General features: G+C 41.4%; 1 protein-coding gene across 3 annotated transcripts in view; it reads right to left on the bottom strand.

Moving 5' to 3' along the window:
- The window catches only part of fam168a (family with sequence similarity 168 member A), a 94,103-nt gene that overhangs the window by 41,360 nt on the left and 28,237 nt on the right, over nt 1-24,506 (bottom strand). For all 3 annotated transcript variants that reach the window (XM_078545233.1, XM_078545235.1, XM_078545234.1), the window contains exon 2: nt 15,935-16,022. In XM_078545233.1, coding sequence (XP_078401359.1) covers nt 15,935-16,004 — 70 coding nt within the window. In that variant the 5' untranslated portion in view covers nt 16,005-16,022. The remainder of the gene's footprint in view (nt 1-15,934; nt 16,023-24,506) is intronic.

Genomic DNA, 24,506 nt, shown 5'->3' with positions numbered 1-24,506 from the left:
GGCTGCGTTCTGATAAATCATAGCTGGCCTTAGAAACATTAAAATTCCAACCCATGCTTCAGATGAAATGGTGCTGAGCATCAACAAACAGAGACAGAACCTGCTCCAAAATAGGGTCATTTACTCAAGGGTAAAAGGAACAAAGTTGTACAGGCAGTTACAATATTTTTCCATCAATTTTATTCGAGTATTGTAACAGTGATATAGGGAGGGAAGCACTGGAAAGTCACAGGAAATCCTAGCTGTGCTTCCATGGTTTAAAGATAATTTTTAGAACTACATGGCTTTCACCACCTTCCAATGAACTTGTAATAATGAGCATAAAGCACAAGAATAATAAACATTTTCACTGATATGGTCCCAACATTTCAGCTAGTCTCTGATTTTTCTAGGTAGCTGCATAAACTTCAGATGAGCTAAAACAAGGATTTGGCATCGCACTTATGCATTGTAAAAACAAGGAATGACCAAGAGGGCTGGTTAATGGATTGGAAGTATGGGTAAATGGGACATTTAAGTTTTTTAAAATTCATTAATGGGATGTGGGTATCGCTGGCTAGGCCAGCATTTACTGCCCATCCGTAATTGCCCTTGAGAAGGTGGCGGTGACCTGCCTTCTTGAACCGCTGCAGTCCACATGAAAGTGTTGCCATAAAGGGAGTGCAACGGAGGTTCACCAGATTATTCCTGGGATGGCAGATTTATCTTATGAGGAGATTGAGGAGACTGGGTCTGTATTCCCTAGAGTTTCAAACAACAAGGGGTGACATCGTTGAAACTTACAAAATTCTTATGGGGCACGACAGGTTGGATATAGATAAGACGTTTTCTCTGGCTGGAGAGTCTAAAGCCAGGGGACAACATCAGGACAAGGGGTAGGCCATTTAAGGCTGAGATGAGGAGGAATTTCTTCGCTCAGGTGGTGGTGAATTTTTGGAATTCTCTACCCCGGGGTGCTGTGGAAACTCAATCGTTGAACACGTTCAAGACAGAAATTGATAGATTTCTGGAGACTAATGACATCAAGGGATATGGAGGTAGTGTGGGAAAGTGGCTTTGAGGTAGTTGATCAGCTATGATCTGATTGGAGCAGCAGGCTCGATGGGCTGAATGGCCTACTCCTGTTCCTATGTCCAATGGTGTAGGTGCATCCACTGTGCTGTTAGCGAGTTCAAGAATTTTGACCCAGCGACAGTGAAGGAACGGCGATATATTTCCAAGTCAGAAGTGGCTTGGAGGGGAACTTCCAGGTGGTGGTGTTCCCATCTGCTGCCCTTGTGCTTCTAGATGATAGCAGTCGTGGGTTTGGAAGGTGCTGTCTATGGAGCCTTGGTGAATTCCTGCAGTGCAACTTTTAGATGGTACACACTGCTGCTACTGTGCTTTGATGGTGGAGTGAGTGAATGTTTGTGGATATGGTGCCAATCAAGCGGACTTTGTCCTGGACGATGTCAAGCTTCTTCAGTGGGAGCTGCGTTCATCCAGGCAAATGGGAAGCATTATTTCACAATCCTGATTTGTGCCTTGTAGATGGTGGACAGGCTTTGGGGAGTCAGGAGGCAAGTGACCCGTAGCACGATTCCTAGCCTCTGACTTGCTATTGTAGCCACAGTATTTATATGGCTATTCCAGTTCAGTTTCTGGTCAATGGTAACGCCCCCAGGATGTTAATAGTGGGGGATTCAATGATGGTAATGCCATTGAACATCAAGGGGCGATAGTTGGACTGTCTCTTGTTGGAGATGGTCATTCATGCCACACTTGTGTAGCATGAATGTACTTGCCACTTGTCAGCCCAAGCCTGGATATTGTCCAGGTCTTGCTGCAGTTGGACATGAACTGCTTCAGTATCTGAGTCGTCGCGAATGGTGCTGAACATTGCGCAATCATCAACAAAAATCCCCACTTCTGACCTTATGATGGAAGGAAGGTCATTGATGAAGCAGTTGAAGATGGTTGGGTCGATGACACTACCCTGAGGAACTCATGCAGTTATGTCCTGGAGTTGAGATGACTGGCTACCAACAACCACAACCCTCTTTCTTTGTGCTTGGCATGACTCCAATCGGCAGAGACTTACCCCTGATTCCCAATGACTCCAGTTTTGCTAGGGCTTCTTGATGCCACAATCGGTCAAATGCTGCCTTGATGTCAAGGGCAGTCACTCTCACCTCACCTTGGGAGTTCAGCTCTTTTGTCCATGTTTGAACCAAGGCTGTAATGAAGTCAGAAGCTGAGTGACCCTGGCAGAACCCAAACTGGGCTAAGCAAGTGCCACTTGATAGCGCTGTTCATTACCCCTCCCAATTATTCCGAACTGCTCCAAATCTGAGTTTTTCCAGCACTCTTTATTTCAGATCTCCAGCATCTGCAATATTTTGCTTTTATTATAGCAATGTAACTAAGTTTGCTGACAATACAAAGATTGGTGGGAATGCAAGATGTGAAGACATGAAGAGGCTGCAAAGAGATACAGGTTAAGTGAATGGGTAACAAGGTGGCAGGTGCAGTATAACACGGGGAAGTGAGAGATTAATATTCTTGTGAGCAAAATGAATAAAGTATAATATTTTTCAAAAGGCACAAAGCTTGTAAACATTGATGTTCTTGGAGGCTTAGGTGTACTTGCACAAGGAATGCAAAAAGCTAGCAAGCAAACAGGAAGGGAAATGGCACGTTGGCCTTTATTGCACAGGGATTGGAGTACAAGAACAAAGAAGTTTTGCTGAGACCGCACCTGGAATACCAAGTGCAATTTTGGTCACCATATTTAAGGAAGGATATACTTGCAATGAGGCATCAGTTAGCTCAGCTGGCTAGATGGCTAGCCTGTTGTTCAGAATAATGATTCCTGCTCCAGTTGAGGTAAACCTGGGATCTGCTTACTTGCCTTGTCCTTGACAGCGGGAGGCAATGACAAAAAAAAAATCACTGAAAAAACATCTGCCAAGAAAACAGCTCGGGAATGAGCAACAGCAGGCAATGAGCCAAGGACCTACCTGTGGGCAGAACATACATCACATACTATACTAGAGTGAAGGTTCACTAGATTGGTCCCTGGGATGAGGGGGTTGTCCTATGATGAATGGCTGAGTAAACCGGGTCTATATTCTCTGAAGTTTAGAAGAATGAGAGATGATCTCCTTGAAACATTCAAGATTATGAAGTGCCTTGACAGGGTAGATACGGAGACATTTTGTAGAACAAGGGGGCATAGTTTCAAGATAAGGGACTGATTTAGGACCGAGACAAGGAGAAATTTCTTCACTCAAAGGATTGGGAATCTTTGGAAATCTTACCCAAGGTTGTGATGCACTACGGAATATATTTAAGACTGAGATGGACAGATTTCTGCTCTCATGAAATCTAGGGATATGGGGAGTGGGTGGGAAAGTGGAGTTGAAGCCCAAGATCAGCTAAGATTATAGAGAATGGCAGAGCAGGCTTGATGAGCCAAATGGTTTTCTCCAGCTACTATTTCTTATGTTCTCAAAGTCAGAACACGAAAAATAAGAAACATTAATTCATGTATTGATAGCAACAGAAACAATACCTCTTCCATTTCCCAAATTATCCAAGAATAATATGGACGAAAGGGAAATTGTGTTTGACAAATTTATTAGGTTTTTGAGAACATATCTAATAGGGTAAAGGGGAACTAGTAATACTTGGATTACCAAAAGGCATTTGGGCAAGGTGCCAAACAAAATTTAAAACACAAGATAAGGGTTAATGAGCTGGGGGGTAATATATTAACATGGATAGAGGATTGGTTAATATTCAGGAAGCAAACAGTGGGCATGAATGGGCTAACAGACTAACCAATGGAGTCCCCCCCAAGGGTCAGTGGTGGAGCCATGGCTATCAACAAACTGTAAGTAAGGAAATAGTGTGTTTGAGTTATATTTGTGTGTGTGTGTATTAGGAATGGGTTTTAGCTTTAATGTTTACGTTTCATTTGTATTTCTGTATGTGTGTTAAGAAAAAGGTCAAATTGAGTTTTAATTTCACTTTTAAAAGGTTCTTGCATTTCTAATGAGGCTTTTACGACTGTTGCAGCTAAGGTAAACAAACAAGCGAGGAAGAATTGGGCTCTTGCCTAGCAACAGGGGGTCAGAGAGGCAAGTCCCTCCTACAGAGAGACACAGATAAACTGAAGAAATAGCAGTTTTGAGTTCAGTTGGTTTGAACACAGCTGTGAAGCAGAAGCAGCCTAGAAGGGACAGATAACAAATCCCAAGCTAAAGAAAGATCACAAAAATCCAGGGGAGTCAAAGAGGGGAAAGTCCACAGAAAGCCTTCTAGTCAAAGGAAGGACAGGACGTACCTGGAAAAGGTCCCAGTATTGAAGTTAAGAGTGAGGGGCAGAGAGAAAGGCCCCAAGCTTCAGATTTAAAAAGACAAAAGCTGCAGAAAGCAGATGTGAAGTGAGAACAGCTTCCAAGGGGCAAGAAGCTCCAAAGAGAAGGATGAAGGTCTGTAACTCTTTGCTATGGGCATGTGAAAGGGTGATGTACTGTTGATGGCTGAATTGGTGAGAGTGCATGGAAGACAGCTTGAATGCATGTGGTGACCCAGGAAAGAGGAACATTGGAAAGAGTGTTCAAAACTCTGGAGGTGAATCCTTGCGGAAGGTGTCTGAAGGAAAGCGTCAATTTGGGAGAAGATCCCAAGGCGAGGTTTTGGAGAGTGGAGTTTGGAAACCCTCGCGGGAAAGACAGTGCAATGAGACCGGTTGGCTCACGGTGATACAGGCATCAGGGTGGTAAAGAGTTGCGGAGAGATCCATAGCATCTGGTTGAGGTGGCATCAGTCACTTGGTTTCATAGCTTGGGGTGTCTGACCACAGGGTGCCTATTGGTTTACATGGACTGTGTACTTACTGTGAACATTAAAAGTATAAGACAGTTTTTGTAACTTGTGCTATCCTTACAAATCTGTATAGATCTCTAAAGGTATAGGTTTGGGTGAAAGGGTATTGTAGCATAGTACGTCTTTTCTTGTTTAGTAATGTTTCATTCTTTTGTTAAAAGTTCATCAGCTGACTCCTGTGACTCAATTCAGTAGCTACTCTCCATGTATTTAAACAAACAAATAAAAGTTAGGATCTATCAAGCTGGGTTCCACCCTGGGATCAGGCTGGTCCAGGAGTAGTCTCAGCTGGGATCATAACACTGCATTAATGACAGAAAGAGAGAGAGAATAATGTATCTAAGTTTTCTGACAACAGGAAGGTAGTTAGGAATGTAAGGTGTGAGCAGGGCACAGGGGATGCAAAGAAATATGTACAGTTGGCAACAAGTTGGCAGATAGAGCAAAACGTTGGGAAGTGTGAGGTTATTTATTTCAGTAGTAATAGAAAAGCAGAATTTGTTTTTAAAAAGGTATGAAACTTATAATTGTTCATGTTCAGAAGGACTTGGATATGCTAATACAAGGAACACAAAGTTAACACACAGGTATAGCAAACAAGGAAGGCAAATGGTATGTTGGCCTTTACTGCAAAGAGATTGGAGTACAAGAATAAAGGAAGTCGTGCTACAATTGTATAGGACTTTGGCAAGACCATAACTGAAGTGCCATGCGCAGTTTTGGTCTCCATACTTAAGAAAGGATATGCTTCCACTGGAGGTGGCATAGTGAATGTTCACTAGATTGGTCCCCGAGTATCCTATGATGAGAGGCTTAGTAAACGGCCTAGATTCTCTGGAGTTTAGAATAACGAGGTGACCTCATTGATACATAGGAGATTCTGAAGGGGCTTAACAGGACGCAGGAGGTTTTTTCCCCTGGCTGGGAATGGAGAACACAGGGGCACAGTCTCAGGATAAGGAGTTAATCATTTAGGACTGAGATAAGGAGAAATTCCTTCACTCAAAGAGCTGTGAATATTTGAAATTGGAATTTGGAATTCTCTACCCCAGAGGTTTGCGAATGCTCCATCGTTGAATATATTTAAGGCTGAGATAGTCTGATTCTTGGTCGCTCAGGGAACTAAGGAATATGGGGACAAACGGGAAAGTGCAGTTGAGGCCAAAAAGCATCCATGATTATATTAAGTGGTGAGCAGTACTCAAAAGGTCATACGGTCTAATCTTGCTCTTATTACTTGTGTTCTTATGCCACTAATTGACTAGGATTTTACCTAAGCTAGGGACAAAAAAATGTATAGAACCAAGCGATGCCAGTATCATACCATCACTGATTTGATTCCAATTCAGTAATTCAATAAATATTCTGATTTCTACAAAACTTGTGTTATGGAGAGTTGTCGGGGTGGCGTTCACCATTATAATCACGATTATATATCTGCGGGTGATGTAGTGGTATTGTCACTGAACTAGTGATCCAGAGACCCAGGGTAATGCACTGGGGATCCAGGTTCGAATCCCCCCAATTAAAAATCTAGATTTCATCATCTGGTTCACTGAAGTCCTTTAGGGAAGGAAATCTGCCGTCCTTACCCGGCCAGGTCCATGTGTGACTCCAGATCCACAGCAACATGGTTGACTCTTAAGTGCCCTCTGAAATGGCCTGGCAAGCTACTCAGTTGTATCAAGTTGCTAGAAAGTGAGTAAGGAATGCGTATACCACATGGACTGCAGTAGTTCGAGAAAGCAGCTCAATACCACCTTCTCAAGAGCAATTAGGGATGGGCAATAGATGTTGGCCTAGCCAGTGACACCCACATGGTCTTCAGGGAACTTCAAGGTCTTGAGGGAACTTCAAGGTCTTGGAATACAAAATCTAGGCTGATACTCCAGTGCAGTGCTGCAATGTTGGAGGTACCGTCCTGAATGAATAAAAAATTTGCAACATTACAAAAACAATTTAACCAGTCATTTACAGGAACAGGTGTAGGCCATTTAGCCCCGTGAGCCTGGTTTGCCATTCTGAGGCCATGCCATGGTTGATCTGCAACCTAATATACATGCCATTCCTCCTATCCCTTAAAACCTTTTGTTAACAAGGATCTAGCACCTCGGATTTAAAATTAACGATTGTTTGAAGGGAAAAAGTTACAAACTTCTATTTTGTTTTGTCTGCACAAGTGTTTTCTAATTTTACTCCTGAAAGATCTGGCTCTAATTTTTAAGACTATGGCTGATGACTATTTCAGCCACGCTCAGTTGGTAGCACTCAACCAAGTCAGAACATTGTGGATTCAAGTCAACTTCAGGGTCTTGAACAAAAATCTAGGCTGATTCCCAGTGCAGTGCTGCAATGTTGGAGGTACCTTTTTTTTAATTCATTCATGGAATGTGGGCGTTGCTAGCTAGGCCAGCATTTGTTACCCATCCCTAATGCCCTTGTTCAGAAGGCATTTAAGAGTCAACCACATTGCTGTGGATCTGGAGTCATATGTAGGCCAGACAAGGTAAGGACGGCAGATTTCCTTCCCTAAAGGACATTAGTGAACCAGATGGGATTTTACAACAATCGACAATGGTTTCATGGCCATCATTAGACTTTTGGGTGAGACATGAAGCTGAGGCTCCACCTGTTCTCTCAGGTGGTTGTCAAAGATCCCGCCTCACTATTTTGAAGAGCAAGGAAGTTCTCCCTCATGTCCTTGCCAATATTTACCCTTAATCATTCAAAAACATTGTCTGGTCATTCTCATTTCTTTGGATGGGATCTAGCTGTGCATAAATTAGCTGCATGCTTCCTAATATTACAATAGCAACTACTTCAAAATAATTTCATTGGTTGTAAAGCACTTTGGGATGTCCCAAAGGTGCTCAAAAGCACCGCATGTTTTATACATGCTCTGTTATGGACAGAAGAGGGTTAAATTTAAACAGCACTAATTTCTCCTCTCACCACCCATCCGTAAACAGAAAGGTATTTTGATTTGCTTTCCCCTTTGGTGTGAACCAATTTTCTATTAATAATCCAACTGCAAACTCGAGAGAGGATAAACTCCAAGTGTCAGTTTATTTGCACATACTCAGGAGGGTCGCAACGTTGCCTCCCTTGCATTCATTCAGTAAAAGAGGGATGGAGAAACGAAAGGTTTACAGTGCAGAGACCACGGAGAAAAGAAATATTGCTTCACGTGGGTTCAGAGTCCAGGATCAAAATCCAATGAGGTATTCCTTCAGATCAGCGGGCTGAAAACCGATGCTGTATAATTCACTTCTACAGTGGAGCTGACTAGATAGGCCTGCAGAGATGAAGCAGTCTTGTCGGTGATGATACAGAAGTTCCAGCTGAAGTGTAGACGGGGCCAGGTATTCAACCTGGGCATAGCTCCTTTTCTGTAATGCTGTTAGTTAGATGGTAAAATGGCACACTGAGTTTGCAGTACAGCAAGGCAATATATAACTGGTTCCACAAGCTAGGTCCATGTTACATGACTCCCACCTCTCCATATGGTCTTTGACAAGATCTGCATCCCTTGTCTGGGTCCCCAAGATGGTTAGATGTCTCAACCATTAAGACTTGAAAGGAAGGTTGTGGGGCCCTTTGTCCTAGCAGACGAGTAGACTCCAGTTGGCCCACCTAGGTTATGAAACGTAGATGGCCTTTGTGTAGTTGTCTTTGAATTTGGTCTGTGCAGGCCATGGGGGGGTGGGGGGCGGTCGTAGGGTGTCTCTTCAGGGATAATGAGGTGCAAGTTTCTTCGATACTGCCAAGTAGCTTCATTTGCTTGTGGGTCAGACAGACATAGATTCAGCTATTTTAAAAGGTCTTTGTCCAGTTTTTTAAATTTTAGAAATAGCTATGAGGGTATTTATATATATTTTATAAAAAATATACAGGATGAGATCTTTGCCCCTCAATGCACAAGTCTTTGTCTTCACTTGTCAACACTCATTACATCAAAATGTCAATTTGAAAGAAGGATGAGGCCTGAAGCATCTTTAAAGTTCCTTAAACATTTGACTATAATTCTCCCCTAAGGCTTCAGAGGCCCTCGGAGGAGGTTTGATCCCTGGACAGGCAATGTGCAGGCCTACAAGCACATGGGCAGGCCTACAAGCACATGGGCACATCCTGACACTCATGAACCAAGCTCCCAGTTATGGGCAAATAGGTCCTATGCCTTTGGATACCTTGGGAGAGTTTAAGGGAGTAAATCCTGGCAAAAAAATCTGCAGTTGCACCCAAAGACAAACCGATGTCTAAATATGCCATTTTTCTGACAATTCCTGCAGCCAAAGTGGTGCCAAACAAGTGCTCTGCATTCCTTTGGACCCAATTAGGTGGTTGAGAGGGGTACGCTGACATTTGGGCAGCCCTAGGTCTCCATAAATTTTTGCCAAGGCTTGCACCCTGGAGAGGACACTAATTTCACTGAAGCGTGTTAACACAACACGGGAGACAACAATTACAAGTGTTAAGCCCAACTTGATTGGTGTAGATGCTGTGAGCCATATCCAATGGGAGGGATCACCCACCTCAATTTGGGCAGTCCCCGAAGTACAGTCCATCTGTTTCACTGAGTGCTTGGAGCTCAGAGTCTTTGCTCAACAAGTGGTCCGAATCCATCACACCAGGCAAATTAAAAGAAAGGTGGCAGCTCTTCAAATGGCAAACTGGAATATCAGCACCCTATGCAGATGACTTACAGCTGCTCCAGAATATGTGCAAGATGTCTTTGATTGAGATGGAACTTGATAGGCTGAACATTGACATGGTTTCCTTACAAGAGGTGAGGCTCGCTGAGAATGGATCACTGAAAGCAAAACATTACACGTTCATCTGTCAGGGGACGAGTTCATAGGAAACAGGAGCAAGGTGTAGGGATTTGCTGTAAGGAACTCGCTACCCCCTATGATAGAACACCTGCTACAAATGGTTCAGGACATGCTCCCTCCATCTGCCTCTCAACTCAAAGAGGGCCTGTTAACCTCATGAGTATCTATACTCCATCTGCCTCTCAACTCAAAGAGGGCCTGTTAACCTCATGAGTATCTATACTCTAACACTGCTCTACAACAGAGGCAAAAAAACCAATTCTGTGAGAAGCTTGACATTGCTATCAGCAGATTCCCCAAGTCAGAACATCTTTACCTACTGGAGGATTTTAATACAAGGGGATGTGGACAATGAGACCTACATCACCGCCTGGCAAAGGTAAATGAAAACAAACAGACTACCGAGCTTTGATGCTATGAGCTTTATGTAACACCTTTCAGAACAAACCATGCTACAAGGTGCCCCGGAGACATCCAAGATCAGGACATTGGCACCAGACGTGGCTCTGTGAACATGCAGCTACTAAAGTGCTAACTGTGATACAGATCACTCCCTGATATGCACCAGGGTTAGGATATAACCCCGAAGCTTCCATTCAAAGCAGAAATGCTGCCTTGTATCAATGACAGCCATTCTGCTTGCATAAAAGCCAACACTTCCTCAACTCAATTTAACAGGCGCACTCCAGTATTCCCACACCAAGTTAGAGATGTGAAATGGAACATACTTCAAGACATCTACAATATTGCACTCTCAACATGTAGGAAGTATGAGTGGCATAACACTGACTGGTTCAAGGCTAACATTACTATGACGAAAGCTGTCATTGAAGCCAAGCAGTCCACTCTCATTAATTATAAGAGATCCAAGCGAGAAGGCACTGAATGCACAAAAGAGTCGCTTGAAGTAAAGTCCAACAGACTGCTAGGCAGTGCACCAATGACAACTTGCTACAACTTTGCCAGGATATCCAGATGTCCTTCAACACAGATTGCAAAGGGCATGCTTGAAGGGATCAAAATGGCAACAGGTCCATCTGCAAAGAAAACAGCTCCATTGGAAACAAGGGCAAGGTAGGTCATCACTGACTGCAATAAAAGTTGGAGAGATGGGTAGAATACTACCTGAAGTTGTACTTTAGAGAGAACACGGTCACCAAGGAAGCTCTAGACACCACAGAAAGTGCACCTGTCATGGCAGAACTGGATATCAAACACACAGTGGAAGTGCTTAGCAAAGCTCCAGGTACTGATGTGGTACTGCCTGAACTTAGCAAGTTCAGAGCAACTGGTACCCCTGCAGCATTTGCATGAACTTCTGTCTCTCTGCTGGAGGGAGGGGGCAGTGCCCCAATATGTGTTAAGATTGTAACCCTGCACAAGAACAAAGGCAACTTCCAGCAATCGCAACAACTATCGAGGCATCTCACTGCTGAGCATTGTGGGAAAAATATTTGCCCTTGTTGTACTTGTCAGACTGCAAATCCTGACTGAACACATCTACCTTGAATCCCAGTATGGTTTCAGAACTGGAAGATGCACAACTGATACTATCCAGCAGTTGCAAGAGAAATGCTGAGAACAAAGGAGGCCACTATATATTGCCTTCATCGATCTCAGTAAAGCATTCGGCCATGTGAGCAGAGGCAGGCTGTTTAAACTACTGGAGAAAACTAGTTGCCCATCAAAACTGCTCAGTATGATCTCGTCTTTCCATGACGACACGATGGGCAAGACCATCTATGACGCTGCAATGTTGGAACCCTTTGAGGTTTGTAGTGGGGTCAAACAAGGTTGTGTTCTGGCACTGACACTCTTTGGCATATTCTTGTCTTTGCTGATGTCATATGCCTTCAGTTCATCTGCAGAAAGATGTCTACTTACATACCAGAACTGTTCGAAAGCCTGCCTGAAAGCCAAGACAAAGGTGCATCAAGTACTCTATACTGATGATGATGATCCATTACAAGGAACACCTTCAGCAGCAAATTCACAGACTCTCTCATGCTCAGGAAGACAAATGTCATGGTCCAAGTCGTTGCAATACCACCATCTATAATTGACAATGTGATGCTGGAGGTTGTTAACAGCTTCACGTATTTAGACTCTACAATCATCAATATGTTACTTGATACTGAAATCAACACATGCATCATAAAACCTTCAGCTGTCATGTCCAAGCTAAGAAAGGAGAGTGTGGAGCAACAGCCAAGCTGGTAGAGAACATCAAACTGCGATCCAAGGATGTGTCCTCAGCGCAACAGTAGAGAGACCTGGACAACAAATGTTAGGAAGAAAAAGCTGAACAGTTCCCACCTTCAGATGTTTCCTTGACATCTCTTGGCAGGACAGGGTCGCTAACTCAGAGGTCCTGGAAACTGCTAATTCCATCAGCATACACACATTGCTAAACCAATAATGTCTGCACTGGCTAGGCCACTTTCATGGGTATATGGCTGTCATCCATCCAAAGACCTTCTATACAGTGAACTGACCACTGGGTCATGGCCTCTTGGGCATCCATACCTCTGTTCAAAGGACACCTGCAAGTAAGATATGAAGATGGCGGACGTTGACAACTGGTAGGCAGTCAATGGCCATGACTCCTGGAGGCTGACTGTTTGGAAGGACTTTGGAAGAGACGAGCAAAAGAAAATTCAGCTGGCCGAGAAGAGGGCCCAGAGAAACCAGATATCAGTGAATCCTGCACCTTCTCAGTCCACTGTCTTTCTCTGCAGGAAATGCAGCAGACTGCCATGCCAGAGTGGGGCTCAAGTCAAACCAGGAGATGCATAACACAGTTGACCATCACAATGCAAACCATCACCTTATGAGACAGATGGCTGCCAATATACAAAAGTCACCATCTCTTCATTTACCAAGACTAATTCTGATCAATTACATGGATTGCTGGTCCACTAGCTGCTCTGCTACTTTGTACGTCACTTGATAATAACAACTTACATTGTTATAGCGCATTTAGCATAATGAAATGTCCCACAATATTTCACATGAGCATTACAAAATAAAGTATGTCACTGAGCCTTATAAGGAGATATTAAGTCCAATGACCAAGAGCTTGGACAAAAAAGGTAGGTTTTATGAAGTACCTTAAAGGAGGAAAGTAAAGTAGAAGGGCAGAAGTGTAAGAAGGGTATCCCGAAGCTTGGGCTGTAAGCAACTGAAGACAGGGCCACCAATTAAAATTGGGGATGCACAAGAGGGCAGAATTAGAGGCAATTGGAGGCAAGTTAAACAGGTGTGTTATCTGAAAGCACAAACGTGTGCTCGCTCGGCTGGTCGACTCAAGTGTCACATATACCAATGACTTATGCTGCTAACCGCCTGACTGATTATGCAAAACAGAAGACTTAGTACACTCCTTTAAATACACTGATCATATCGACAATGTGAAATGACAGGCTGAAGGACTTGTTCAGTGGTTATTTATTGCGTATGTTCTTTGTCCTGCTGGGGAAAGGAGGAGCTTATAAAAAACCACACAGTATAAATCAAATGGTACTCACACTGGTCTTTTATCACAGCTTCAGGCAAGCAATGTCTACACCGAATAATTTATGGTGGTTGTCTAGCAAAATTCAGTCTTGTTCTCAACCTGTGAAGGTTGCACAAATTCCTTCAAAATACCAAGTTCAAGTCTCCACCTGAGACACCAGTCATCCCTGATTTTCAAAATCCATCCTCCATTTTCTAGATATACTTCAAATTTGCCAGCATTTGCTACTGTGTGTTGCCCCTTGTGCCATCTAAAAAAAACCTAACGTTTCCAAAAGGTTTAATTGTTGCTCAACACAAGTAGTAGGGCATGTTTAACCTTATTTGCCTCCAAGCCACTAGAGCTTCTGTTAAGGTTAGTGAACACATGCAGTCATGGACCGAAGATTTTGATAAATAATTTAAAGACTGTTCACTTTGTAATTTTGCAATCAAGAAATTACTTGAGGTCAAGAACATCTACACAACCATTTACTCAAGATTATGATTAGAGGTTATGAGAAGGGACCAACAGAAGTGAACTTGCTTGTTAGAGAATAAAGTAAATACGATCCAATCCAGATCTTTAGTACATTAAAAGACACTAGGCATAGGAATGTAAGAAGTTTCTTGTTCTGCTGTGATCATTTGACATTATTTGTGGTCATTACATCAATCCTTTCACAAAAAGTTCAAATCTAAATTTCTGGATGGCACTTTTTCCATTGTAGCTGATTGAAACGGCTTATTTAAACAGGGGTTTTGCAATTAACTATTCCTCAGTTTATCTAAATCAATGCTTTCAGAGTAATTTCATTTCAAATTCAGGTCACATTTTATACATTACCTAAGTGAGATCCTGAATTATCCAAAGCATTTGCTGTAGCAGGAGAACATTCGGAATGCTAAACATTCAGAAAGTCTTCTGGATGTTTTAGAAGTAGCTAAAGGGAGAACATTATGATCTTTTATTACTTCAACAGAACATGGGGAATGGTTCGATATCCTTTTGCTTTTTGACATTAGCACGCCTGATTGAGTGCGCTCAAACATTACCTTTACCACCCGAAAGGTAAAGTGACCACTGGTGTATTATCCTAGTTATAGCACCCATCTTAAATTCAGAAAATTTATTTTTCTTCTGATAGGTCACTCATTGAGGAAAATGCCAAACAACTCTGTTTTTAATTCAACCTTCTTCATCTGCAAATGGCCAGAATCAATTGGTGATACAAATTAGTTGCATGGCAATACTCTGGTGCAGAGTGTCTATAAATATTAGGTCTGTCAATCTGAACTTGAGCTCTTTGGACTTGGTTAAGATTTTGATTTGTGTGGTTTGAGATTCATGGTGATGGCTTTGGATACCAGATTAATTTATCTATATTTTGGTCAGCGAGGTAAGACAGTGGATAAGAAGGTTGCAGATGGAGTATAATGTAGGGAAGCGCAAGGTTATTCACTTTACAGAACAGAAAAGCAGAATATTTTTCAAAAGGTGTTAAAACTTTTACATGTTGATGTTCAGAGGGACTTGGATGTACTCCTACAAAGGACAGAAAATTAACATGCAGATACAACAAACAATTAGGAGGACAAACGGCATGTTGACCTTATTACAAAGGGGACTGGAGTACAAGAATAAGGAAGTCTTGCTACAATCGTACAGGGCTTTGGCCAGGCCACATCTGAACACCTTGTGCAGTTTCAGCCTCTGGAAGGATACAGCTGCCTAGGAGGCAGTGAAGTAAAGGTTCATTAGACTGGTCCTTGGGGTAAGAGGATGTCCTACGATGAGGCGCTGAATAAATTGGGTCTTTGCTCCCTCGAGTTTAGGAGAAAGAGAGGTGATCTCATTGAAACATTGGAAGATTCTGAAGGAGCTTGACAGAGTGGACACAGTAATTTTTCCCTGACTCAGGAATCTAGAGCACAGGGGCTCAGTCTCAGGATAAGCAGATGGGCATTTAGGGCTGAAATGAGGACAAATTTCTTCATTTAAGAGGGTTATGAATCTTTGGAATTATCTACCCCAGAGGATTATGGATGTTCCATCGTTGTATATATTAATACTAAGATGGATAGTTTTTTGATCTCTCAGAATCAAGGAATATGGGGATCAGGCAGAAAAGTGCAGTTGAGGTCGATCAACAATGTATTGAATGGAGGAGCAGGCTCAAGGGGCCGAATGATCCTAACTCTTATGTTATAGTCTTAAATAAAATTCAAGACCATCTTGGCCCATATAGCAATTGCTCATAACAAGAGGAATCCAATAGCCAAATACAAAATCTAAAAACATGGGTTGGCCCTGCAAAGAGTAGACAAAAATGCATACCTTTAGCAAAGTATTTTTTATTTGCATGGCCGAGGAAGCAGTTATAATATGATGTCGAAGTTAACAATCCATTCATTGTATTACTTTATCAAAAAATCAATGTCATACACTTGGTAAGGCACATATGAAGTAGATCCTCTAGAACTGTGCCAAACTGCCATCTTAAAGTGGTCTTAAACTGGAATTACAATAGAACTCTTGTGGATAATTACTCATCTACGGAAAAAGGTATGTACTTCCACTGTTACAAAGGGTAGAATCACAAGCTAATGCATGCAAAGTTATTTCATTTAAACAGTTTTCTTCCAGAACAGAACACCACCCAAGACTGATGCCTCCTTAAATCAAGTGGATACATGAACCGTGATGCAGTTAAAATAAAATAAAGCAGACTTACCTGTGTAAGCCATGTTCTTAGGATTTCCATAAGGAGTTCCAGGTTGAACGGGGCTGTAAACAGGGTTCATGATGGAAGACTAGGAACTCTGAGGAAAGAAAATACAGCTTTAGGTAAACTGAAAACTTTACATACACTAACTTATCTGATGCAATGATTTAAATGCTGTAGAAATAGTTTTCCAAATGTTGACTTATGGAGTAAGCTGCTACATATTAACAGGACACAGCAGATTTTTTTTCAAAAGGCCATAAAAGCACTGGCTATTAAGTGGGCAAACAATTAAAAACATGAACTATACATTTTTGAAGTACAGAACGTATATGTATGTATCCTACTTTTACAGTTATCTCCAGAATTGCAATTCAATTACAAGAACAGATGCAAAGGCCCCATTTGCACAATGAACAGAAGTTAACCTGGATCCTTATTTCTCCACACCTGGCCAATGCAATTAGTCCAATATCCTCAGCAGGAATGACCCTGAACACCTTTCCATACTACCAATGCTATTCTTTGAATCATGCAGGAAAGATGCCTGCCGCCCAGTTAAATTTTCCTGTGAAAGACTGGGCCAAAAACCCAACTTAAATCAAGCAGGTAGGCACACATTTTCTAATTCAACTATAAAACTGCATTAAGCCAAGTTTTAGTGTTATCAAATTAAAAATCACACTATGCATACAACCTAATTAGGACACAGGTCAACAGTGTAATGTGTTCTACCTTACTATATAGACTAATTTGATAATGGAGCAAATATAATTGAATTTATTTGAATAGTTATAGCATAGGCAGGAATACATTACCCTCATACTAAATCAGTTATGCCTAAGCAATAAATTGAAAATCCATCCTCTGCACTGAGAAAACTGTCTTGAATAGGTTGCAAGAAACCCTCCCCTTTCTCACGATTTTCCATCTATTTTTGGAGAATTAAAGTTTTCTACAAATATGACAATTGTCTCAAAAGGATGAAGTCCAACATTTTAAACATGGAGAAGGATGCTTACAGATACGGGCAGACTACTTGTCTGTTAGTGTGAAAGCAGGGCTTAAGCATGAAATTAACCAGTCTCAGTACTTTGATAAATTTTTTCTCGCCACCCCCCCCCCCACCGCAACCAACAATCTGCCCCAGAGTGGAGGGTATACAAATCAGATTCTCATCTTAGGAAGTGGTGTGTTCAATAGCACCTTTACAATCTAAGAGGGAATGGAATTACACATTATAAACAAGGCCCTTGCGCTCAGTAATGTAGGCAAATTTTACACCCCCAGAATGCAAAGAATCTATCTACCTCCACTTACAGATGTTGACTATCCTATTGTGCATTCACAATATTCTTTTTATTTCAGATCGAGTCATTTCTTTCTATATTGCTCCTTAATCAGGTGGCTTTGCAGAAGTTATTTGGTCCCTAGCCTTCAGCAATGTTGGCTGAGAGGTTGAGATCAGTGAGGTTAGATAATTTTGTGTTGATCTAGCAGCTGAAGTCTGCAAGGTGTGAAATGCATTAGGGATCAAGCCGCAAATTAGCCGGTCTGTCTCCATTGCAGTGAGTCTAATCTAAATGTTTGAACAGCTGTCATTTATAAATTGTATCTTTTAGTATAGTGAACAGCTCCGAAATTTATTTTTTCATATTTTAAATTAGAACAATTTACCTAACTTATTTATAAATAGAAATATATGAAGGTACAACACAGGATAAGGTTCTGAATAAGGTTTCTAGTTCTGACGAGTCATATTGGACTCTAAACATTCACTGTTTCTCGCCACAGATGCTGCCAGGTCTCAGTTTTTCCAGCACTTTGTTTTTTTCATTTCAGGTCTTCAGCATCTGCAGTATTTTGCCTTTATTAGAATAAGCCCATTTGGCCCAGTACTTTTTTCCCCAAAAATATATTTTATTCATAAAAATTTGTAAAATTATATTTCCTAACAGTTTATATTGGACATTACCAAAAGTGCAATACAGCTCAAGTTCTTTCCATACAGCATCTGGCACTGAGGTGGCTCAATACAATTGCAATTACATGTGATATTACAACATACATTTCATGGCAAACGTACAACCTGAGGGGTTTACTGTTTTCAGCCCCTTGGTATACTATGACAGATGGACCTTACGGCAGTGTCCTTTTCCCATGAGCTTTCGTGGTGGCTGTCCCAAGCTTTAGTGCAGTCCCTGCAACACTTCACTCACTACATGTAGCAAATGGTTGTAATCAGTTACCCACAATGCTTCTGTATCCCTTTAACGCCTCTTCATTCATCCTATCTAATCCTGAATGTTGAGAATTTAATGCAAAGTGCTGGTTATTGTGTCTGTCAATAATAAACAGTGACATCACCAGAGCTTTAAATATTTTGGGAGACAAGTACTAACTGAAAGGGGAAAAATCAGTTTAAATATTACTTTCAATGCTCTGTTCAATATAAAGATAAAATGTTTTTGATGTCAACGCTATTAGCTAGAAAAAAAAGACACAGATGACTGTGTGGTAAGGGCCAGCCGTTCATATAAACAGCTCAGCAATGCATGGAAAACTGAGGCTGATCACAGCAAACTGAAACTTTAATCGTAACTGTAACCGTAATTATACATTGTAATATGTATAATGCCCAACATTTCTATACACACAGGTAATGCCAGGATTTGTGCAATAACTTGATAGAAGCAACCCCTGAACCAGCTACAGAAAGTCTACACAACAATTCTGGCACAGCTGTCTTCAGCCACCAGGCCTCGAGCTTGAATTTGCACCACAAGTTGCTGCAACTCTTCCTATGTTAAAGGAGCTATACAAATGCAAGATATTGTGCTTCTTGGTTCTTGAATGCCAGTCATTAAATTTGTCAAGCTACTTTGACAAATACAACAGTACAATTAGTCAACACCATTCACCTGCAAATTCATTTGCTATTTTAAATCTTGTAAACACCAGTGATCACAAGTTCTTTTGCACTGCACAATTTACTGCAAATCTTACTGAATTTATAACAGTTCAACAGAAAAGTGCTATAGACCTTATTAAAACAACCTTTTCAAGTTTATCAAAAGGAATTCATGATTATTTTACCAAGTATTCCCCTGGAGACTACTTTTTTCTCCACACGTACTTGATCAAAGGCAGATTTCAAAGATAAAGATTTATTGCCCTGACAATAGTTATGCTACTTTATAAACTGATTTGATTAATGCTTTGTAGGAAAAAGGCCTTTGAAATATTCAAGATACCAGAGCGGTCAACCTAGCAGCATGTTTCCACCCAATAATCATCCCTTACCACTTCCCTCCCTCCTTTCAAAAGCAGTCTTTAAAAACCCCCTCTCAAGCCTCCCTAGCCCTTTTAGTTTTTGTTCTTGTTTGCCACCTGCTGCTTTCCACATGCTGTATGAGATGTCTGAGGGGTACTATATGAATGGAATTTGCAATTGTTCAGTTGCCTCAAAAGAGGGGGGGCGGGGGAAAGAGGAGAAACCTTGCTTTACATAGCATCACAACACCAACTTGTATTTCAATAGCACATTCAACATAGTAAAACATCCCAAAGCGCTTCACAGAAGCATTAACAAAATTTGACACTCATCTCAGTTGAGGCCAATAATTTTTACATTAAAAAATCCAAAATACCAGTTATTTACTGAAAGGATGAAGCAGCAAGATTCCACGGTTTAAAGCAAATTAATTTTTACTACATGGCTCAAACAAAACAAACACTAAATACTCAAACTCAAAATCAACGTAAGTTTAAAACGGAATTAACAGGCAAATTGCGATTGATTATAAACTATAAATTACACATTAAATGGCAGATACAAATAAGACAGATCTTACAAAATGGCTTGGCAATCCACTCAGCATATGTGTCATCAACCTCATTCAGAGTCCTTCATAACTGTTTTCCTCTCAAAAAATTCAGGTCCTCTTCTTCTAGGATTTAACCCGATCCCCAAAAGACAACAGCACACAACCATCCCAAGTTCCACAGGCACGGTCTTCAGCAAAAATGGCACACATCTGCAGAACCTCCTCAACTCTGCTTACAACAATGGCGTAGATCCACCATTGTTATCTTCAAGTGACAGAAACAGAAGCAGCAAATGTATATTTGCCTATTCTCAGTTTCTGGAAATAGCCTCCATCTTCTTCAACCTGCCTGCACTGGACCACCAGGATTATTTGAGCTCTGATGGCTCCCTGTCCTTTTATGTGGTTTCAACCATTTCAAGACTCCTCAGAAGTTTTGATTTCCAACCTCAGTTTCAGTCGTAGTTTCCTTAGCAACTGGAAGGGCCAGCTCCCTTTCTAATTAGGATCTGTCTCAAAAAATATAAGCTTTGAAATCATAGATTCCATCATAACATTGAGCCACATAAAGCATATAAAAGGATATTAGGGCAGATGAACAAAAGCTTGGTCAAAGGTTTAGTTAAGGAGCATCTGAAAGAAAGAGTAAATGTTAGGGAAAAGAATTCCAGGAATTAGGGATAAAAACAAAAAGCTAAAAGCTACTGCAGATGCAGGAACAGCACCTCATCTTCCGACTAGGCACTTTACAGCCTTCCAGGCTGAATATTGAATTCAACAACTTTAGATCTTAAACTCCCCCTCCCCCCATCCCCACCCCATTTCTCCCCCCTCCCCCTTTTTTTCCAGTAATTTATATAGATTCTTCTTTTCCCACCTATTTCCATTATTTTTAAATCTAAAACTAAAACTTTGTTAGTCTTTCCACCCCACCCCCACTAGAGCTGTACCTTGAGTATCCTGCCTTCCATTCTTAATTAGCACTTTTCTTAGATAATATCACCACCTTCAACACCTCTTTGATCCTTTTGTCTGTGACATCTTTTGATTATCTTCTCCTATCACTGCTTGCTTATCCCCACAACCACCCCACCCTCAACTTCTCTCTCCCCCCGCCCCCCACCTTAGACCAGCTTATATTTCACCTCTCTCCTAACTATACTTCAGTTCTGCCGAAAGGTTGTGAGGACTCGAAACGTCAACTGATTTCTTCTCCACTGATGCTGCCAGACCTGCTGAGTTTTTCCAGGTAATTCTTTTTTGTCCAGGAATTAGGGGCCTAGGCAACTGAAGGCACAACTGGCAATGGGGGAGAAATTAGAATCAGGGATGCTCAAAATACCAGAACTGGGGAAACACACACATCTAAGTGAGTTAGTGTTGAAAGAGACTACAGAGATAGGGTGGGGTAAGGAGGGATTCAAAAACGTTGGAGAGAGCACCGAGTTGATGACTTGGGAACTAACTTTATGGCGGGGGCTGAAAGTACTGGCTTCAGTCTTCCCAATAGTTAGTTCGAAGAAATCTCTGTCCATTAATCATTGAATGTTGGACATGTAATAGAGACAGCGGAGGGGTTGAGAAATGAGCTGGTAAGGAACAGTGTCATCAATATGAAATGTCGAAACTGACTCTTAAGGTGGCGCCGCTGAGTGGCAGCATATAGATAAAAAAATAGGAAGAGGCCAAGGGTAGATCCTTAGGAGTGTCCAGAGGTAAAGGTAATGGTGTGGGAGCAACAGGAGAAGCTACTATGGGCTTTTGAACCAAGTGAGTGCAGTACCACTCAATTGGATGACACTGGAGATGCATTGGAGGAGAGTGGTGTGGTCAACTGTGTCAAAGGCTGCAGTCAGGCTGAGAAAGATAAGGAGATAGTTGACCTTTGACTCTGATAAGAATCACTTCAGTACTGTGGCAGGGCAGAAACCTAATCACTGGGATTCAAACTTAGGTTCCATGAAAGAGGGGCACAGATTTTAGAGGGTCAATGATATAAGAGGAAAATGAGATTGGAGATGGACAGTAGTTTGCAAGAATGGAGGAGCCAACAGTTTTGTATGGAGAGGAGTGAATTTGAAAGGGAGGAGGTCAGTATCTGAGAGGAGAGATCAGTTAACAATAATCAGCTAACATGGGAGTCAGGAAGAGTTGTGTGGACAGTACCTTAGCACATTTAATGTCACTTTAGATTATGCACTCAAGTATCTGGAGTGGGGTTTATGCAAGTCTCACTCCAGCAGCCAGAAACAGAGAGGGGGAATGAGAGAGTGCAAGACAAATGTTTGATAGTGACAACTACAGCCAAGGGCAATAGTGGAGAGGAAAAGTTGTTCACCATTAGCATAAATGCTACATCTAACCCTATGTCTTCAGATGTTGCTGAGGGGCAAAATATGGATGGGCAACATGTAGGGCCAAGGAGACATACTACTTGCATTACAGTAGATTGGAGTGGAAACATGAATAGACAGTGAAATGCAGAAGGCGGTATTTTCTTAATTCACTCATGGGAAGTGGACAGTACTAGCAAGGCCAACGTTTATTGCCATTTCCAACCGTCCTAGAGAAGTGATAGTGAGCCCTCTTCTTGAACTGTGCAGTCCATGTGGTGAAGACATACCCATAATGCTCTTAGGTAGAGAGTTCCAGGATTTTGACTCGATGATGAATGGCAATAAATTTCTAAGCCAGATGATATATGACAGAATCATCCAATGGTTACAGCACATGGACAGTCACGCTTGTACCGACTCTCTAAGAGAAATTCACCTAGTGCTATTCTCCTGCCTTTTGCCTGTAGCCCTGCAACATTTTCCTCTTCAGATAATGATCAAACTCTCTCTTGAAAGCTACAATTGAATCTGCCTCTGCCACACTCCTAATCAGGTAGTGGTGTTCCTATGTGTCTGGTGCCCTTGTTCTTCTAGGTGGTAGAGGTCATGGGTCAAGGATTTGCTGTCAAAGAAGCAATGGAGAGTTGCTGCAGCGTATTTAGAAGATGATACACACTGCAGCCATGGTGCACCAGTGACACAGGGAATGAATGTTTAAGATGGTGGTGCAATGCCCATCAAGCAGGATTAATTGTCCAGGACGTTGAGCTTCAGTGTTGTTGAAGCTGTTCTCATCCATTGTTTGGAACAACGTATAACTAAGTTTAATTTATATTTGAATTTGTTTCAAGTGGAACATGGTTTCAGTTTCATTTAATTTTTTTGAAAGCTTGATGCCAGGAAGTCTGTAGGGCCTCTGTGCAAAGAGGTCAAGTTTTCTGATTTGTTTGTATACGTGCATTTTTAATTAGGTTTTACAACCTGTGAAGTGAAAAGATGGGTTATAATGGGGTTAGTTGTTAAGTGATTTTGGGAAAAACACACTGTGGAGCTTTTTTAATATTTTGGGAATATGGTGGCATTCTGTAAAGAAGGATGTGTCTGTAAGCCCATGATCAATTAAACTGGGGTAAGGTTAATCAAGTCAGCTTGTCTGTAAGAGTTCAGAGATAAAAGGTTAAAGGTGCTAGATGCATGCATTTGTAATGAGGCACTATAGTCCAGCTGAAGTTATAAGAGAGGTTGAGTTTTTAAAAATTGCATTGAGAGATAGGTAGGGACTTGGCTTTTCAGCTATTAAATTTCAAATGGGAGTTGAAGGACTTTTTACAACTTACAAAGGTTTCATTAAGTAAACAAGGGAAGGATATTAAATTTTATTTGACCCAAAAGTGGAGGCAATAGGAAAACATGAAAGATTTTTATATTTTGGAAAAGTTGAATTCAAAGAGACGCTGAGGGCAATGGAATCTGCAATGAAAGGGGAAAAGGATATTTATGGAAAGATGTTGAGCCGAGTTGTGGTGGCTATATGGGTTAGATGTCCTGAGACCAGCTGTGCTGAGAGGTGTAAAATCTGAAACTGCCATCCAGTCAAACCAGAAAAGTCTTTGTTTCAGAAAGCAGTTTGTTTTCTGAACATTCTTGGATTTCCACAGCAGAGTCCAAGTGTTTGAGGAGTCATAGGGCATACTTTTGCTAAAGTAACAGCAGTTTGTCTCAGGGTAATATTACTGGATTTTTATAGTTAAAAATCTGTAAAGGAGTTGTTGCCAAGAAGTTTACTTGTGTGTTCTGACTAAGTGGGTTTTTTGGGGGATATTTTGTAAGACTGTTTCAACTGTGTAACTTAAATCTTAAGCGCTTCAGTTTTTTCTTCTTGTGAATAAATGTTTTAATGTTTTAAATCCTGAAGGTGTTACTGGAGTTTTATGCTTCTGGGGTCAGTAGCTTTTTCTCCTAATTTTCAAAATACAAAAGAAATAGGTTATGATCAGTAAGACAGGTTTCCCTCTAGGATCTGGCTTGATCAGCAAATATCATTGAATGTGGTCGTAGTAACACGAAGTAGAAAAAACTGTGCTGTTGCCTAGCGATAGGTGTCCAGTGAGAGACACACACGGGAAGATGGAAAAGATGTTCAGAGTGTGTATATCAGAGAGGAGAAACAGGAATTCTAAGCTCTCAAAAATACTGCAAGGCTCGAGCTTAGGGAATTCATGTGTTTACTATGCAGTTGAAGTGAGTGAGTTTATAATGGGGTTTTGAATGTCTCAGGGAGAGTACCAGCTGGGGAAAAGCATCTAGTGAATGCTCAGAAATCTACCGAAGAAAACACTTTCCAACTGGGCCAGCTCAAGCAAGAAGCCTTGGTGTTAAGATGGTGAAAGTCTTCACTGGGTTTTTGTGTAAGGGTAT

The sequence above is a fragment of the Cetorhinus maximus genome, chromosome 7 (assembly GCF_964194155.1).
Source record: "Cetorhinus maximus chromosome 7, sCetMax3.hap1.1, whole genome shotgun sequence".
NCBI classification, from domain to species: Eukaryota; Metazoa; Chordata; class Chondrichthyes; order Lamniformes; family Cetorhinidae; genus Cetorhinus; species Cetorhinus maximus.
The sequence above is the reverse complement of the archived record's forward strand: the minus strand, read 5'-3'. Positions and strand labels throughout refer to the sequence as shown.